Source organism: Indicator indicator, chromosome 1 (genome assembly GCF_027791375.1).
Source record: "Indicator indicator isolate 239-I01 chromosome 1, UM_Iind_1.1, whole genome shotgun sequence".
NCBI classification, from domain to species: Eukaryota; Metazoa; Chordata; class Aves; order Piciformes; family Indicatoridae; genus Indicator; species Indicator indicator.
In genome coordinates this window covers 519,164-538,364 of record NC_072010.1, presented here as the reverse complement: position 1 = coordinate 538,364, position 19,201 = coordinate 519,164, and the positions used below count along the sequence as shown (strand labels likewise).

The window sequence follows — 19,201 nt, the reverse complement described above, 5'->3', positions numbered from 1 at the left end:
CTTCAGGTACTGGAAGGCTGCTTCAAAGTCTCCCTGGAGCCTTCTCCAGGTTGAACAGCCCCAACTCTCTCAGTCTGTTCCCACGTGGGAGGTTCTCCAGCCCTCTGATCATAAAATCATAGAATGGTCTGGGTTGGAAGGGACCTCCAAAGGTCACCTAGTCCAACCCCCATCTTGGTGCTATCCTCTGGACCCACTTTCAGGTGGGTAAATTCCCTAATCCACGGCTCACCCATCCTTCTGCTCCTACAGGGAGACAGCAGAAATAGTTGGCAAGCAAAGCAGCCCTTCAGCAGTGGTCCAGGCTCCAGAGCAGAGCAAACTAGCCATGAACCACAACCCCATCATTGTTGGCAACACATGAAAGTGAAGAGGTTTCTATGAAGACATTTTAGACAATACTAACATGAACTGCAAAGGCAGATAAAGCTCTTTGGAAAAGAAGGGCTGAAGATAACCTTCAAGGTAAAGCAAGCATCACCCAAGCCCTTCAGAAAGTTGATAGCATTTAAAGACAACACAGAAATAGCCAATGGAATGAAACTGTGGCTCCTACAGACTTCTGCACAGGCTTGCAGACACCTGCACACATGCCAAAGGGGACCATGCCCATGGCCCAGCAAGCCAAAGTCAATTTCAGACTGCTACGTGGGACTTACTCACTGCCACCCATCAGAACACCAGAGAATTGTTTTGGTTGGAAAAGACCTTCCAAGATCATCAACTCCATCATAGAATCCTTTTAGGCTGGAAAAACCTCCAAGATCATCGAGTTCAGACATTAACCCAACACCACCAAGTCCACCACTAAACCATGTCCCTCAGCACCACACCTAACCACAGAACCATGGGATTGTTTGGGTTGGAAAATACCTCTGAGATCATCAAGTCCAACCATCAACCCAACACCACCATGGCCATCAAACCATGGCCCCAGGTGCCATGGCCACAGCTTTCTTGAACATTTCCAGGGGTGGGGATTCCACCACCTCCCTGGGCAGCCTCTTCCAATCCCTGACCACCCTGGAAGCAAAGAAATTCTTCCTCATCTCCAACCTCACCTTCCCCTGGCACAATTTGAGGCCATTTCCTCTCCTATCACCTGATCCTAGGGAGAAGAGACCAACCCCCACCTCACTCCAAGTTCATTTCAAGGAGTTGTAGAGAGCAATGAGGTCTCCCCTTAGCCTCTTCTACTCCAGACTGAACAACCCCAGTTCCTTCAGCCTCCCACTGTAAGAATTCTTCTCCAGGCCATTCTCCAGATTTCTTGTCTTACAGACTGAAAGAGTTGGGGCTGTTCAGTCTGGAGAAGAGAAGGCTCTGAGGTGACCTTCTTGTGGCCTTCCAGGATCTGAAGGGGGCTCCAAGAAAGCTGGGGAGGGACTTTTTAGGCTATCAGAGAGTGACAGGACTGGAGGGAATGGAATAAAGCTGGAAGTGGGGAGATTCAGACTGGACATGAGGAAGAAGTTCTTCCCCATGAGAGTGGTGAGAGCCTGGAATGGGTTGTGCAGGGAGGTGGTTGAGGCTCCATCCCTGGAGGTGTTTGCAGCCAGGCTGGATGAGGCTCTGGGCAGCCTGCTGTAGTGTGAGGTGTCCCTGGCCATGGCAGGGGGGTTGGAACTGGCTGAGCCTTGTGGTCCCTTCCAACCCTGACTGATTCTAAGATTGTCCTTCTCTGGACATTTACATGGCTCTTCAGGCCCTGCAGGGGTAGTGACTCCACCATCTCCCTGGGCAGCCTGTTCCTGGACCTTTTAAGGATTTTTTTTTTCTTCCCTAATGTGCAGAAGTAAATCTCTTCTGGCTCAACTTGAAGCCATTAAAAGCAGTCAGGTGTGGATACAACGAATGATAGCATGGCTCAGGATTTAAGGGGCCATAAAGATCACCTACTCCAACCCCCCTGCCATGGGCAGGGACACCTCTCAACCAGCCCAGCTTGCTCAAGGCTGCATCCAGCCTGGCCTTGAACACCTCCAGGGAAGAGGCATCCACAGCCTCCCTGGGCAGCCTATTTCAGAGTCTCATGACCCTCATACTGAAGAAGTTCCTCCTTAGATCCTGTTTAACCCTACCCTCCCCCTCTGCTTCAAACCATTCCTCCTGGTACTGTTGCTAGACACCCTTGGGGAAAGTCCCTCTCCAAGTACTTGAAGCCACAAAGAAACTCTGAAAGATTTCTGGTTCATGGTGCCAAAGTCCACATTTACCTTTCAGGGAGGCAAAACCTCTTTCTCCATCCTGATTGCAGAAAGCAATCCCAGCAGAGATCATAGAATCATAGAATGCTCTGGGTTGGAAGGGACCTCCAAAGCTCACCCAGTCCAACCCCCTCTGCACTCAGCAGGGACATCCCCAACTAGATCAGGTTGCCCACAGCCCTCTCCAGCCTCACCTTCAATAGCTCCAGGGATGGGACCTCAACCACCTCCCTGGGCAACCTGTGCCAGTGTTCCACCACCCTCCTGGGGCAGAACTTGCTCCTCATATCCAATCTAAATCTGCTCTGCTCTACTTTGAAGCCATTGCCTCTCCTCCTGTCCCTGCAGACCTTTGCAAACAGTCTCTCTGCAGCCTTCTTGTAGCCCCCTTCAGGTACTGGAAAGCTGCTAGGAGATCTACCAGATGAAAGGCTACAGTAGCTTCAGTGAGCTCCAGAAGATAAACAGATGTCAGGGCTCAAACTGAGCCAACAATCCTAAAAGCCTCCTGAATCACTTGTTCCACAAATTCCCCAGTCAGCCAGGATGAAGAAAGGCAACACAAAGAGCCAACTCCTAGCTTCTAAACAGAAATGTATTTTTAAACCTATTTGCTAACACTATTTTTTTTCCTTCAAGTCTTGTCAAGTCATGAAAAAGATCCTTCAGCTTTCCTGCTCCTCAGTTCCCACAGAGCAGAGACTCTCTGCAAGCCTGAGATTTGCAATTTTTTTTTCTTATAATGGATATTAGACTTTTTCTACATTATTTCAAGAAATCATTCAACTCCCAGGAGAAGTTTCCACTCCACCACCACCAGCAGTACTTTTTGTTCAAGTCTAAAGTATGCTTTCAATTAGAACCTGCTGTCCTTTCTTCCTGGTCCCCAAGAAGTCAATCTATATCCTTACACACAAAAGTGAGCCTCATGGAATCCTGTAGGCTGGAAAAGACCTTTAAGATACAGTGATAAAAATACTGGAAGAGGCTGCCCAGGGATGTGGTTGAGGCAAGATCAGACTCACAGTGTCACAGTACCTCAGAGGTTGGAAGGGACCTCCAGAGATCATCAGGTCCAACCCCCCTGCCAGAGCAGCATCACCCAGGGGAGTCTGCACAGGAATGCATCCAGCTGGGGTTGGAAAGGCTCCAGAGAAGGAGACTCCACAACCCCCCTGGGCAGCCTGCTCCAGGGCTCTGTCACCCTCACACCAAAGAAGTTTCTCCTCCTGTTGAGCTGAAACCTTCTCTGTTCAAGTTTGTCTCCATTGCTCCTTGGCTTATCACTGTGCAGCACCCACAAGAGCCTGGCCCCCTCCCCTTGACACCCACCCCTCACACATTGAGAGACATTGATCAGATCCCCTCTCAGCCTTCTCTTCTCCACACTAAACAGCCCCAGGCCTCTCAGCCTCTCTTCCCAGGGGAGATGCTCAAGTCCCCTAAGCATCCTCCTGCCTCTCCCTTGGACTCTCTCCAGCAGCTCTCTGTCTCTCTTCAACTGGGGAGCCCCAAACTGGACACAGGATTGCAGCTGTGCTCTCAGCAGGGCAGAGCAGAGCAGAGAGGTAGAACTGGGCAGCCTGATCTAGTTGGAGATGTTCCTGGTCACTGCAGAGTGGTTGGACAAGATGACCATGGAGGGTCCCTTCTAACCCAATAGAATCTGTGACTCCAACCATCAACCAGCACTGTCAAGCTCCTTTCTAAACCATGGCCCTCAGCACCACATCTCCACAGCTTTTAAATCCCTCCAGGGATGGAGACTCCACCATTGCCCTGGGCAGCCTGGGTCAGGTCTTGATAGCCCTTTTAGTGAAGAAATTGTTCCTAATATCCAACCTAACTCTCCCCCAGTGCAACCTGAGTTCTTTTCTCTTGTCCTGTCACTTGCTACTTGGGAGAACAGACCAACACCTACCTGGCTCCAAGCTCCTTCCAGGAAGTGGTAGAGAGCTGAATGTCTCCCCCACAGCCTCCTTTTCTCCAGGCTAAACAGCCCAGCTCCCTCAGCTGCTCCTCACCAGCCCTGTTCTCCAGACCCCTCCCCAGCTTCATTGTCTTTCTCTGGAGCTGCTCCAGCACCAAAATGTCCATCTTGGAGTAAGAGGCCCAAAACTGAACCCAGGACCTGAGGTGTGGGCTCATCAGTGCTGAGTACAGGGAGCCAATGACTGCCCTGGTCCTGCTGGCCACACTACTGCTGATCCAAGCCAGGATGTTGTTGGTCTTCTTGGCCACCTGAGCACAACTGTATTATCACTCAAGACAAACACACATTTTTAGATTTAAATAAACCTGCTGGGTTTGTTTATGTACAGCCCTCAAGGAGATGAAGTAAAAAGGTAGTTAGATCTACACACCTCAACCCTGACCAGGAACGATCCCACTTGGAATACACAGTAGAATCATAGAATGGTCTGGGTTGGAAGGGACCTCCAAAGCTCATCCACTCCAACCCCCCTGCAAAAAGCAGGGACATCCCCAACTAGATCAGGTTGCTCAGCACCTTGTCCAGCCTCACTTTGAGTATCTCCAGGGCTGAGACCTCAGCTACCTCCCTGGGCAACCTGTGCCAGTGTTCCACCACCCTCATGGTGCAGAACTTGTTCCTAACATCCAATCTAAATCTCCTCTTCACTCATTTCAATCCATTGCCCCTCATCCCATCACTGCAGGCCTCTGCAATCAGGCCCTCTGCAGCCTTCTTGTAGCTCCCTTAAGGTACTAGAAGGTTGCTGTGAGGTCTCCCTGGAGCCTTCCCTTCTCCAGGCTGAAGAGTAGCTCAGAGTTCCTCATTCCCTCCAAATGGCAAACTTCAAGCCTTCAAACCACAAACATTTCAAAGAGTGCTCAGCTTTCCATAAAGATATCAAAGCTATTGGAATGCCAACTATGTCTATGATCTGGTAGGCTGCCAAAACTCTTCTGTTGGTCTACCAGACAATAGATGTGCTCTGCTGGAACTCACCAGAGAACCTTCTGATCTCTTCCCTGTGCCCAAATTTTTTTTCCTTCTATACAAAACTGAGCTGCAATGATACAAAGAAATGTAATGAAGAGGTTTAAATCCTCCACAGGATGGTTTGTAAGTATCAAGTGTGTGATTCGAATGTGGCCAGCAGGACAAGGGAGGTGATTGTCCCTCTGTCCACAGGTGAGGCTACACCTTAAATCCTGAGTTCAGTTTTGGGCTCCACACTCCAAGAGAAACCTTCAGTGATTGAGTGTGGCCAGAGAAGGGCAACAAAGCTGGGGAAGGATCTGGAAAACAGGGCTGGTGAGGAGCAGCTGAGGGAACTGAGGGGTGTTGAGCCTGGAGAAAAAGGAGGATGAAGGAGAGACCTTTTGGCTCTCTACAACAACCTGAAAGGAGCTTGGAGCCAGGTGAGGGCTGGTCTCTACTCCAGGGAACAAGTAATTGGATGACAGGAAATTACTTCCAAGTTGCATCAGGGGAGGTTTAGGGTAGACATAAGGAAAAATTTCTTCCCCAGAAGGGCTGTCAAGCCCTGGAACAGGCTGTCCAGGTCAGTGGTGGAATCCTCATCCCTGGAGGGCTTGAAAAGTCATGGAGATGAGGTGCTGAGGGGCATGGTTTAGCAGCAGTCTTGGTAATGTTAATGGTTGGACTCGAGGTCTTTTCCAACCTAATTCCAATGCTAATTTTTTTTGCCTTCACTTAATATAATTTAATATTCTTTGGAATCATTTCACATTTTAAAAGACACTTATATAATCACTACCTGGCAAACCACATACTCAAGAGTTTCTTGTGGCCACCACAGTACTGAAGTTTGTAGAATTCAGAGCAGCATAACACAAGGGCATGAAGTTGGAGTCTTGCAGTACTGAGCTGCATCAAAAGAAGTGTGACCAGCAGATCAAGAGAGGTGATTCTCCTCCTCAACTTTGCTCTCAAGACAACCCCACCTGGAGCACTGTGTCCAGTTCTGCTGCTCCCAGCACAAGAAGGACACAGAAATGTTGGAGCAGGTCCAGAGAGGGCCATGAAGATGATCAGAGGGCTGGAGAACCTCCCCTATGGGGACAGGCTGAGAGAGTTGGGGCTGTTCAGCCTGGAGAAGGATCCAGGGAGACCTTAAAGCAGCCTTCCAGTACCTGAAGAAGGCTACAAGAAAGCTGGGGAGGAACTTTTGGCAAGGGCCTGGAGTGACAGGATGAGGAGCAATGGATTGAAGCTGGAAGAGAGGAGATTGAGACTGGAGATGAGGAAGAAATTCTTGCCTGTGAAGGTGGTGAGACACTGGAACAGGTTGCCCAGGGAGGTTTTGAATGCCCCCTCCCTGCAGGTGTTCAAGGCCAGGCTGGATGAGGACTTGAGCAACCTGATCTGGTGTGAGGTGTCCCTGCCCATGGCAGGGGGGTTGGAACTGGATGATCTTTGAGGTCCCTTCCAACCCAAACCATTCTATCAATCCACAAAAGTGCTCCAGAAGGACCCAAACTCACTCAGGCCTCACTAAACAAACAGCCTTTGGCTCAAATTGAATCCTCCTGGGTAACAGCAGGGTGGTTCCTAGAAAAATCTTCATTCCACAGACAAAAAGGTGCTCTCTGTGTGTCTGGTTCCAGTGAGCACTGCCTTCCAGAACACTCCAGCAGCATGGTAGCTTCATACCCTGAATGCAGTCCTGTAGGAATGAGTAATGGGATGACAAAGGTGACACCCAACTTGTCACACCAGTGTCACAGAACCACAGAATGGTCTGGGCTGGAAGGGACCTCCAAAGCTCATCCAGTCCAAGCCCCTCTGCACTCAGCAGGGACATCCCCAACTAGATCAGGTTGCCCACAGCCCTCTCCAGCTTCACCTTCAATAGCTCCAGGGATGGGACCTCAACCACCTCCCTGGGCAACCTGTGCCAGTGTTCCACCACCCTCCTGGGGCAGAACTTCTTCCTCACATCCAATCTAAATCTGCTCTGCTCTCCTTTGAAGCCATTGCCTCTCCTCCTGTCCCTGCAGGCCTTTGCAAACAGTCTCTCTGCAGCCTTCTTGGAGCCTCCTTCAGGTCCTGGCAGGCTGCTCTGAGGTCTCCCTGGAGCCTTCTCTTCTCCAGGCTGAACACCCCCAGCTCCCTCAGCCTGGCCTCACAGCAGAGCTGCTCCAAGCCCTGAGCATTTTCCTGGCCCTCCTCTGGAGCCTCTCCATCAGCTCCATGTCCTTCCTGTGCTGAGGGCTCCAGAGCTGCACACAGCACTGCAGCTGAGGTCTCCCCAGAGCAGAGCCAAGTGGCAGAATCACCTCTCTGGCTCTGCTGCCAACACTGCTTTGGCTGCAGCCCAGGCTGCCCTTGGCCTTCTGTGCTGCAAGCTCACCCTGCCTGCTCCTGGCCAGCTTCTCATGCCACAAGCTGACCAGCACACTCTCAAGCCTTCAAACCTCACATTCCCTTCCCCCCTGCCCCTCCCTTCACAACTCAGTGCAATTAAAAGGCTTCTGCATCACAAACCAAAATCAGAGGATTTGGGTTGTTTGTTTTTTGTTTTGTTTTGTTTTGTTTTTTTTCCCAGCAAAGGTTTTGGCTTTTTTAGCCTAAATTCTCATCTCGTCTCCTCGTTTGGTATCTGCTGTCAGAGCAAATCCTTGCCAGGATGGAGCTGTCATGTCCCATTCACATCATTCCATGTTTAAAGAAATGTTTAATCTGTAAATCCAGGCAGGGGTTCTGCCAACAACAAGGAAACTGAACAGAGTCAGTCTGGCTATGTTTAGTGACTCTGGTAGTGGATTAAATATATTAACCCAGCTCCTTAATCCACAACATTAAAATGGACAAATTAAATTCACTGCTGAAATTAAATTACATGGGAGAAAAAAATATTTGAAGCCAAATATCTTCATTTTTTCCTGGGTTAGTAGCCACAGGCTAACAAATGTTTATGATGCCATCCAGAGGGATCTGGACAGGCTGGAGGGAAGGGATCCATCCAGAGGGACCTGGCCAGGCTGCAGAGCTGGGCACAAGCCAACCTCAGGAGGTTCAACAAGACCAAGGGCAGGGTCCTGCAGCTGGGTGGAGGCAATGCCAAGCACAAATGCAGGCTGGGCAGGGACTGGCTGGAGAGCAGCCCTGAGGAGAGGGACTTGGGGGTGCTGGGGGATGAGAAGCTCAGCAGGAGCTGTCAATGTGCACTTGCAGCCCAGAGAGCCAAGCAGAGCCTGGGCTGCAGCAGGAGAAGTGTGGCCAGCAGGGCCAGGGAGGTGATTCTCCCCCTCTGCTCAGCTCTGCTGAGACCCCACCTGGAGTACTGCATCCAGTTCTGGAGCCTCTGTTCCAAGAGGGATCTGGACATGCTGGAAGGTGTCCAGAGAAGGGCCACCAGGATGAGCAGAGGGCTGGAGCTGCTCTGCTCTGAGGACAGACTGAGAGAGTTGGGGCTGTTCAATCTGGAGAAGAGAAGGCTCTGAGGTGACCTTCTTGTGGCCTTCCAGGATCTGAAGGGGGCTCCAAGAAAGCTGGGGAGGGACTTTTTAGGCTCTCAGGTAGTGACAGGACTGGGGGGAATGGAATAAAGCTGGAAGTGGGGAGATTCAGGCTGGATGTGAGGAAGAAGTTCTTCCCCATGAGAGTGGTGAGAGCCTGGAATGGGTTGTGCAGGGAGGTGGTTGAGGCTCCATCCCTGGAGGTGTTTGCAGCCAGGCTGGATGAGGCTCTGGGCAGCCTGCTGTAGTGTGAGGTGTCCCTGGCCATGGCAGTGGGTTTGGAACTGGCTGAGCCCTGTGGTCCCTTCCAACCCTGACTGATTCTATAATACCTTTCATCACAATACAGACTCCAGTGGTCATGAGCATGGGAAATGGTAAAACCAGGACTTGAGCAGCATCACCTGGTTCAGATGTCCAAAAAGTAAGGATGAAGGTAAGACAGCAGTGTGTCCACATGGCCAAAATTGCCACCAGCATCCTTGTTTGGATCAGGAATAGTGTGGCCAGCAAGACTAGGGAAGAGATTGTCATAGAATCAACCAAGTTGGAAGAGACCTCCAAGCTCATCCAGTCCAACCCAGCACCCAGCCCTATCCAAGCAACCAGACCATGGCACTGAGTGCCTCATCCAGGCTTCTCTTGAACATCTCCAGGGACGGTGACTCCACCACCTCCCTGGGCAGCACATTCCAATGGCAAATCTCTCTCTGTGAAGAACTTCCTCCTAACATCCAGCCAAAACCTCCCCTGGCACAGCTTGAGGCTCTGTCCTCTCCTTCTGTCCCTGGTTGCCTGGGAGAAGAGCCCAACCCCCACCTGGCTACAACCTCCCTTCAGGGAGTTGTAGAGAGCAATGAGGTCTGCCCTGAGCCTCCTCTTCTCCAGGCTAAACACCCCCAGCTCCCTCAGCCTCTCCTCACAGGGCTGTGCTCCAGACCCCTCCCCAGCCTTGCTGCCCTTCTCTGGACACCTTCCAGCATCTCAACATCTCTCTTGAATTGAGGAGCCCAGAACTGGACACAGCACTCAAGGTGTGGCCTGACCAGGGCTGAGTGCAGGGGAAATCCTCCTGGACTCAGCACTGGTGAGGTCTCACCTCAAATCAGAGAATCACAGAATCAACCAGGTTGGAAAAGACCTCAGAGATCATCAAGTCCAACCTATTGCCCAATACCTAACACCTCCTGACAACTAAACCATGGCTCCAAGTGCCACATCCAAGCTTTTTTGAACACCTCCAGGGATGGTGACTCCACCACCTCCCTGGGCAGCACATTCCAATGGCCAATGACTCTTTCTGGGAAGAACTTTCTCCTCACCTCCAGCCTAACCTTCCCCTGGCACAGCTTGAGACTGTGTCCTCTGGTTCTGGTGCTGGTTGCCTGGGAGAAGAGCCCAACCCCCACCTGCTTGGGCCCCTCACTCCTAGAAGGGCATTGAAGTGCTGGAGTGGATCCAGAGAAGGACAATGAAGCTGGTAAAGGGTCTGGAGAACAGGGTTGGTGAGGAGCAGCTGAGGGAACTGGAAGAAAAAGAGGCTGAGGGGAGACCTTATAGCTCTCTACAGCTCCTTGAAAGGAGGTTGGAGCCAGGTGGGGCTTGGTCTCTTCTCCCTGCTATCAAGTGATAGGATGGGAAGAAACAGCCTTGAGTTCTGTCCTGGCAACTTTAGGCTAGACACAAGGAACAATTTCTTCCCTGAAAGGGTTGTCAAGACCTGAAACAAGCTGCCCAAGGAAGTGGTGGAGTCCCCATTCCTGGAGGGGTTTAAAAGCTGTGGAGATGTGGTGCTGAGGGACATGATTTAGCCACACACTTGGTAGTGCAAGGCTGATAGTGGACTCCATGAACTTCAGGGTCTTTTCCAGCCTCAACAATTCTATGATTCTGACAACACCTGGACTAGAAGACCAGCTCCTGGTCTATAAGCCCTAAAAATAAGCTTCTGTCTAGGGAGAAACATTCTTTGGATCAGTCTGTTACCTATCACTCAGCATTTGCTCCTTACAGCACTGCACAGCCACTAATTTCAATTCAAGGAAATGAAAGCTGTGATCTTGGCCATGCTAAAAAACATTTCCAACACCCACCAAAGAAGAAAAGAAGGCTCAAGCCTCCACCTTCTGATTTATGAGAGGACACCATGAGAGTGAGACAAACAATGTGTCACCTGTCATAGGCAACACGTTTGCACCTTACCTACACAGAAAGCAAGACATCTCATTTAAATAATTGATGTTCAGGCTGGAAGGGAGCTCAGAGCTCATCTCCTCCAACCTCCACACCATGCCCAGGGACACCTCTCAGCCAGACTCAGCTGCTCAAGGCCTCATCCAGCCTGGCCCTGAGCACCCCCAGGCAGGAGGCAGCCACAGCCTCCCTGGGCAGCCTGTGCCAGACTCTCACCTCCCTCCTGCTGCAGAACTTCTTCCTCAGCTGCAGTCTAACCCTGCTCTGCCTCAGCTTCAAACCCTTCCCCCTTGGCCTGGCTCTAGACTCCCTTAGCCAAAGTCTCTCTGCAGCCTTCCTGCAGGATCCCTTCAGCTCTTGCAAGGCAGCTCTGAGGTCCCCCTGGAGCCTTCTCTTCTGCAGGCTGAACACCCCCAGCTCCCTCAGCCTGTGCTCAGAGCAGAGCTGCTGCAGCCCTTGGCTCATCTTTGTGGCCCTCCACAAACACAGTACCAAAAAGAACAGGACAGAGGTGGACTCAGTGCTGAACATTTCACAGAAGAACCATCTCAGAAATTGCTCCTCTGCAAATGGAATCATTCATCCTCTCTAAAGTGACACCAGATTTGTTTAAAAGCAAACTTTTCACGTCAAATGATGCAGTCACAGTAGGTAAAATGAATAACACAACCCCCACAACTGATGCCACGGAGATTTTCCCTAGATTCACAGAATGGGTTGGATTGGAAAGGAACTTAAAAAGCTCATCCAGTTCCAACCCCCTGCCATGGGCAGGGACACCTCCCACCAGCCCAGCTTGCTCATGGCCTCTTCCAGTCTTGCCTTGAACACCTCCAGGGAGGGGACCTCCACAACCTCCCTGGGCAACCTGTTCCAGTGTCTCACCACCCTCACTGGAAAGAATTTCCTCCTAATTTCCAGTGTCAATCCCCCCTCTTCCAGCTTCAATCCATTCCCCCTCATCCTGTCACTCCAAGCCCTTGTCAAAAGTCCCTCCCTAGCTCTCCTGTAGCCCTCTTCAGGTACTGGAAGGCTGCTCTGAGGTCTCACAGAACCACAGGATGTTAGGAGCTGAAAGTGACCTCTGAATATCATCGAGTCCAACCCCAAAGCCTCCCTGGAGCCTTCTCTTCTCCAGGCTGATCAGCCCCAACTCTTGCAGCCTATCCCTACAAACACCTGCAAAAAGTCCCTCCCCAGCTCTCCTGTAGCCCCCTTCAGGCTACTGGAAGGCCTCTATGGGGTCTCCTCAGAGCCTTCTCTTCTCCAGGCTGAACAACCCCAACTCTCTAAGTCTGTCCTCCTAGGGGAGGTTCTCCAGCCCCCTGATTCTCTGTGTCCTCCTCTTAGACCCACTACTGATCTTAAATCTGCTCAGAGTTTCCAATTACAAATGCAAATATAAGTTTCTGGTTAAAACAAAACAAAACTATCTTAGATGTAATTTAAAGAGCTATTCAAAGCTCTCTAGATCTAGCCAGATCTTTCTGTCCAGCAAGACATAAATCATCAGTGGATTTAAAATATTTTAGTCATTTTAGCAGCCTCTCACAAGGGGTAAATCAAAGCCTTAAGTCTATTATACATCCAAAACCAAAACAGAAAAAAAATATTGCTGAAAAGCCCAACACTTTTTGTTTGTGACTTTTGTTTTCAAGGTTTCCCCCAGAAAAAAGGAGGAAAAAAACAAAACCAAACCAAACAAACCAAACAAAAAAAAAAAAAAAACACCAAAACTGCTTTGCATTGTGTTAGCTCCAGTTATAATTTCCAGCTGTGTCAAAACTTTTAACAGCCTAAAAAAGAAAAAAAAAAAAAAAAAAAAAGCAGGAAATCCAAAGAGGAAATTCCATCGTCAGTTCCTGAAGTTTTGTAACTCCAGTGTTCATCCAACAGCAACAATAAATAAATAAATAAATAAATAAGAAAGAAAGAAAAAGAAAATGGATCTTAAAAAAAAAAAAAAAAAAAAAAGAAATTTAGGAGCAAAAACTTACCTGATATCATCGAGGAGCTCACATTCTGCCTGATGCTTGGCCTGAAGTTTTGTCATCTGCTCGACCTGGATGTTTTTTAGCTCCTGTGTAACTTTCACCTACAAGCAAAGCACAAAACACCACACAGGCCACAGTTATCTTCTCCAGGGTCTGAAGGCAAATTTCGACATGAAATGGAACAATTCATAAAATCATAAGAAGCAGAGAATGGTTTGGGTTGGATGGGACCTCCAAAGGTCATCTAAGTCCAACCTCCCTGCAGTTAGCAGGGACATCACTCCCTCTACTCCACTCTGCTGAGACCCCACCTGGAGTACTGCATCCAGTTCTGGAGCCTCTGTTCCAAGAGGGATCTGGACATGCTGGAAGGTGTCCAGAGAAGGGCCACCAGGATGAGCAGAGGGCTGGAGCTGCTCTGCTCTGAGGACAGACTGAGAGAGTTGGGGCTGTTCAGTCTAGAGAAGAGAAGGCTCTGAGGTGACCTTCTTGTGGCCTTCCAGGATCTGAAGGGGGCTCCAAGAAAGCTGGGGAGGGACTTTTTAGGATCTCAGGGAGTGACAGGACTGGGGGGAATGGAACAAAGCTGGAAGAGGGGAGATTCAGGCTGGAGGTGAGGAAGAAGTTCTTCCCCATGAGAGTGGTGAGAGCCTGGAATGGGTTGTGCAGGGAGGTGGTTGAGGCTCCATCCCTGGAGGTGTTTGCAGCCAGGCTGGATGAGGCTCTGGCCAGCCTGCTGTAGTGTGAGGTGTCCCTGGCCATGGCAGGGGGGTTGGAACTGGCTGAGCCTTGTGGTCCCTTCCAATCCTGACTGATTCTATGATCACCACAGCAGGTTGCTCAGAACCTTGAGTATCTCCAGGGATGGGGCTTCAGTTACCTCCCTGGGCAACCTGTTGCAGTGTTCCACCAGCCTCATGGTGCAGAACTCGTTCCTAGCATCCAATCTAAATCTCCTCTCATTTCAAACCATTGCCCTTTGTCCTCTTACTGCAGGCCCTCTGCAGCCTTCTTGTAGCCTTCAAGTACCAGAAGGCCACTATGAGGTCTCACAGGTTCATGGTATGGTTTTAGGCTGGAAGGGACCTTGGAGATCATCTAGAAATCAACTCAAGTCCTTCACCAATTTTGAAATTGCACATTTAACCCTGTGTTCAAATTTTCAACTAGGAAGTGCAGCTTAACCCCCTGCAACATCCCTAAGGCTGGTTTCAGTGAAGTGTTGTCACCCCACCAGGCTCACACTGCAGACACAATCACAGGCTGGTGTAGATTGGAAGGGAACTTAAAGATCACCTAGTCCCAAGCCTCTCCCATCAGCTGGGACACCTCCTGCTACACCAGCTTGCTCAAGTCCTCAGCCAACCTGATCTTGAACACTTCCAGGCTTGAAGCCTCCACAACTTCCTCAGGCAACCTGTTCCAGTGCCACCTACTGCACCCAACCCTCATAGGGAAGATTCCTTCCTAATGTCTAATCTAAATCCAGCTTATTCCACTTTGAAGCCATCACCTCTCATCCTGTCACCCTTTGCAACAAGTCCCTTTCCAGCTCTCCTGGAGGATCCTACAAATCCTGGAAAGCTGCCACCAGAGGGTCTCCCTGGAGCCTTCTCTCCTCCAGGCTGAACACCCCCAACTCTCCCAGCCTGGCCTCCCAGCAGAGGGCTTCCAGCCCTCCCAGCATGGCTGTGGCCTCCTCTGGCCCTGCTCCAGCAGCTCCCTGGCTGTGCTGTGCTGAGGACTCCAGAGCTGCCCCAGCACTGCAGGTGGGGTCTGAGCAGAGCACAGCAGAGGGGCAGAATCCCCTCCCTGCCCCTGCTGCCCACACTGCTGGGGATCAGCCCAGGACAGGGCTGGCTCTGGGCTGGCAGTGCTCAGTGCTGCTCATCTCCAGCTTTTCACCCCCCAGCACCCCCAAGTCCTTCTCCACAGGGCTGCTCTCCATCCATTCTCCACCCAGTCTGGATTTGTGCTTGGAATTGTCCCAACTCGTGTCCAGGACCTTACACTTGGCTTTGCTGAATTTCATGAGGTTGACATGGCAAGAACTTCAAGCTTATGCCCAAACATTAACAGAAGTGTGATTTTATTCCAAAAAAATAGGTAGGGTTGCTTGTGTGCAACAAGAGCTTTGCCTACCAAAAAGAAAATGCAAGCCACAGGGGGGAAATAAGAGGGGATTCTGCCCCTTAATACTGCTCTGCTGAGACCCCACCTCCAATCCTGCCTCCAGTTCTAGTGCCTCCAGCAGAAGAGGGACACAGAGCTGCTGCAGGGAGGCCAGAGGAGGCCACAAAGCTGAGCCAAGGGCTGCAGCAGCTCTGCTCTGAGCACAGGCTGAGGGAGCTGGGGGTGTTCAGCCTGCAGAAGAGAAGGCTCCAGGGGGACCTCAGAGCTGCCTTGCAAGAGCTGAAGGGATCCTGCAGGAAGGCTGCAGAGAGACTTTGGCTAAGGGAGTCTAGAGCCAGGCCAAGGGGGAAGGGTTTGAAGCTGAGGCAGAGCAGGGTTAGACTGGAGCTGAGGAAGAAGTTCTGCAGCAGGAGGGAGGTGAGAGTCTGGCACAGGCTGCCCAGGAAGGCTGTGGCTGCCTCCTGGCTGGGGGTGCTCAAGGCCTTGAGCAGCTGAGTGTAGTTGAGAGGTGTCCTTGCTCGTGGTGTGGAGGTTGGAGTAGATGATCTCTGAGGTCCCTTCCAACCTGAGCCATTCTCTGATTCGTGGCTCTATGAACTCACAGGATATGCATTGGGCACTTCAATGGAAATCACAAAACTCTGACGTTGACTAAACTGTCCTACAACTGTTACCTTTCAGAGAGAGCTGAAACATCAAGCTGTTTTTTTGATTGTGCCCTCTCTAAAAGGCTTCCCAAGTTCACCATTTTTAGGACTGCTGTAATTTTCCTTCAACCACTGGGAGTGTGAAGCTAAAATTTCACCACTTTGGGAACCTGAATCCCACCTGAATGCAGGAGGTTGGAAGGGATCTCTAGAGATCACCTAGCCCAGCCTCTCTGCTCAAGCAGGTAGCTGGCAGGTAACTGGCACCATTAGCACAGGTAGCAGGAATGATTTGATTTTGGAAAGGTATCTTTGGGGTTGTTTTGTTCTGTTTTTTATAAAACAAGAGGTCTTGGCATTTAAATCCTCTGGTGTTCACAGGGAATTCATGTATTGGCCTGAAGGGGGAAAAAAAAAAAGCCACAACAAAACAGATCACCAGCAGATCTGAGGACATTATGCATTCATGAGGACAGAAATGCCAAACAGTTACTGTAATGGGGGAAGAGAGATGAAAAATTCAGAGAGGAAGACACAGATCTTCCTCTTCTTGGCTACCCAGGGTGAAAAAAAAAAGCAACAAAAAACCCCAACCTAAATCTCATCAGCTAGCAAAAGCCTCCTCAATTTCAACACTGGAAACCACCCCCCAGCAACAGGGACCTTTTAATCACATTCTATAAAGATGAAGTTTTTCACAAGATACCAAAAAAAAAAAACCCAAAACCAAAAGCCAACACACATTTAGTTGAAGCAGAAAAAGTCTCTATTTTTAACATGAACTTTCAGCATTTGGGGGCTTATCTGTATGTCAAAAAAACTCCAAAACAATAAAACCCTACTCAAAATAAATAAACCCACACAAGATGATCCCTTGTCATGGAAATAATCTCTAAATGAAACAAACAAAAAAAAAATATAGGCAAAGAATGACAGGCAAGGCACAGAGCATAAATAAAGCAGCAAATGCAAAACTAAAATAGAAAGCAGAATTAACAAAAGCAGAGTCCAGCCACAAAACCAGAGGTCGAGAAGCAGGAATGAGCCAAGCAGAGATCTTCACTGCAGCTGCCTGCCAGGGCTACTGGGGAGCTCGGGGGATGACAAGGGATTTCTGTTTATGCTCCCTCACAAATCTTCCTCCCCTCCCAGTCACTGTTCCACAGTCTGTTCACCCAGCAAACCCCTGCAGTCCCCTGGGTGAGCCACCTCAACGTCACACAGGGAATCTCAAACATCTGGGGTGAGCTCCAACCATGGAGACTGTCAATGGTTAGGACCCAAACCACCCTCGCCGGGCAGCATCGCAAAGAATCCGTAATACACACACACAGATCTCAAAAACCACACAACTCCCTTCCATGGTGCCTGCAAAGGAGCAGCTCTGCATGCTGAGATCTGCTTCACCTTCTCCCCATTGCCTACGACCCTCAAAATAACTCCCCAGTAAAATCTCAGGACTTACACACAGCTCAAAACCCTACCACAGCTCAAGCCTTGCCCGCTAACAACCTGCCTACATGGAAAAGCCACACTAAGGACCACCTTTTATTATCCAAAACCCTACATACCTCCTCATGTCTCTTCCCAAAGGACCTCCCCCTAAAGCACAGCACCTCATATTCCCATGGCCAGCAAGGACACACTGAAAAAAAAAACCAAACAACCCTCCCCACTGCAGCTTGTTCCCATCACACATATGTTGCATTTTTTTGGCTACAGGGGTTCTTGATACGTGCTGGGATAGCCTGCACCCTTGCATCAACTCCAGACATGACCTTCTGTTCCAAGACAACCAGCCCCTTCCCCTTGGCATCATAGAATTGTCAGGGTTGGAAGGGACCTCAAGGCTCAGCCAGTTCCAACTCCCTGCCACGGGCAGGGACACCTCACCCTAGATCAGGTTGCTCACAGCCACATCCAGCCTGGCCTTCAAAACCTCCAGGGATGAGGCTTCCACCACCTCCCTGGGCAACCTGTTCCATCGACCCAGCGCAGCACCCCAGAACACAGCTGGCAGCACCCCACAACCAGCACAGCTGTCTCAGCACCTCTGTGCGCTGCCAAGACCTCCCCAGCCACTGCCCTCCTCTTCCAGCCCTCCCCAGCCGCTGCCCTCCTCTTCCAGCCCTCCCCAGCCACTGTTCTCCCTCAGTGGGAGAAGCTCCGTGGAGCACGGAGGTGGCCCAGCCACGGCCACCCTCCACCCGCTGCCCAAGGGCACCCCTTTCCTCACCAGCCCTTCCTCATGCCCTGTTCTACCTCCGCAGCTCACCTCCTCCAGCTGGACCCATCCCATCCCCACCACCCCCGCGGCCCCTCCACACACCCAGTTTCCAATCCCCCTTCTGCCCCCGCCAGCCATTCCCACCTTGCTGCTGACCCTCACCACGACCCCCGCCGTGCCTCACACCTCCCCTCTCCCCCAACACTTGCTCCGCTTTTCCTAACCCACCTTCAGACTCCACCACTGCACAACCCAACGCGGCGCCCAACCTGCCGCCCCACCAGCCGCCGCCACCACCACCCGTGCCCTCAGACCCCCGCTCCCCACCTCCCTCAGCCCCTTCCCCTAGGCCTCACCACCCTGCCCCAGATCAACCCCAGCGCGGTCAGCCTTCCCCACCTCGAATCCAAACAACCCTCGGCCTCCCCCGCTCCCCGCCAGCCCCAGCACCCTCTCTCTTCCCCCGGGAGCCTCCTCACCTTCCTCGGCGGGGGCTGCATGGTGCTGCGCTGGGTCTCCACATCAATTCCCTCCCCCTCGGCAGCAGGATGCGGCCCCCGCTGCAGGAGGAGGAGGAGCGGACAGCGATGGTCTCCCTGCCGGCTCGGGGCGAGTCCTGGTCGGCGGGAGGAGCGGGGATGGGGAGGGAAGGGAAGGGAGGGTGTTGTGTGTGTATGTGTGTGTATGTGTGTGTGTGTGTGTGTGTGTGTGTGTGTGTGGAGGAGGGGTTGAGGTGAGGCCGCTTCTTCCTCACGGGCGGGCGCCGAGAGCAGCGTCCCGAAACCCAGCCCTGGGGGAGCGGGGAAGGGAAAGGAGGCGCTGGAAGGAAGGCGGGGACGGGGACTGAGGCGGGAGGAGGAGGAGTGGGGGAGCGACTTCGGGAGGAGGAGAAGAAAAAAAAAATTAAAAAAAAATAAATAAAATAAAAAACAACGACAAGCAGGAGAGCAGACAGCGGAGCACGGCTCGGGAGCGCCCCGCTGAGGGGACGCGCTCCCCGCCTGCGGCCCGCCCCGCAGAGGCCTCAGGGCCGCCCTGAGCGGCCGCCATAGAGGGAGGAGAGGAGCAGCGAGGACACGCCCCGAGCAGGGGCCGCGGCGGCCGCTAGGCGGCGCCATAAGAGAGGCAGGAGGCGGCGGGAGGGGGTTACGGAGGGGGCTGCGAGGGGGATATGGAGGGGGGAAAGGGGTACGGGAGGGTGCGCAGGGAGGGTACGGGGGTGGAAAGAGGGGTGCAGGGGTGCTTGTGCATGGGCGGGTACGGAGAGATACTGTGGGTGCATAGAGAGGGTGCGGCGGTGCACAGGGGGTGAAAAGGCGGGGGCACGGGGGTGCAGGGGTATGCACGGGG

General features: G+C 51.6%; 1 protein-coding gene across 1 annotated transcript in view; it reads right to left on the bottom strand.

The window, feature by feature from the left end:
* FCHSD2 (FCH and double SH3 domains 2) overlaps positions 1-18,351 on the bottom strand; it is a 244,621-nt gene extending 226,270 nt beyond the window's left edge. The window contains exons 1-2 of the mRNA XM_054385172.1: positions 18,331-18,351; positions 12,848-12,945 (exon numbers count right to left, since the gene is read on the bottom strand). Coding sequence (XP_054241147.1) covers positions 12,848-12,945; positions 18,331-18,351 — 119 coding nt within the window. The remainder of the gene's footprint in view (positions 1-12,847; positions 12,946-18,330) is intronic.
* Between the last annotated feature and the right edge of the window lie 850 nt (positions 18,352-19,201).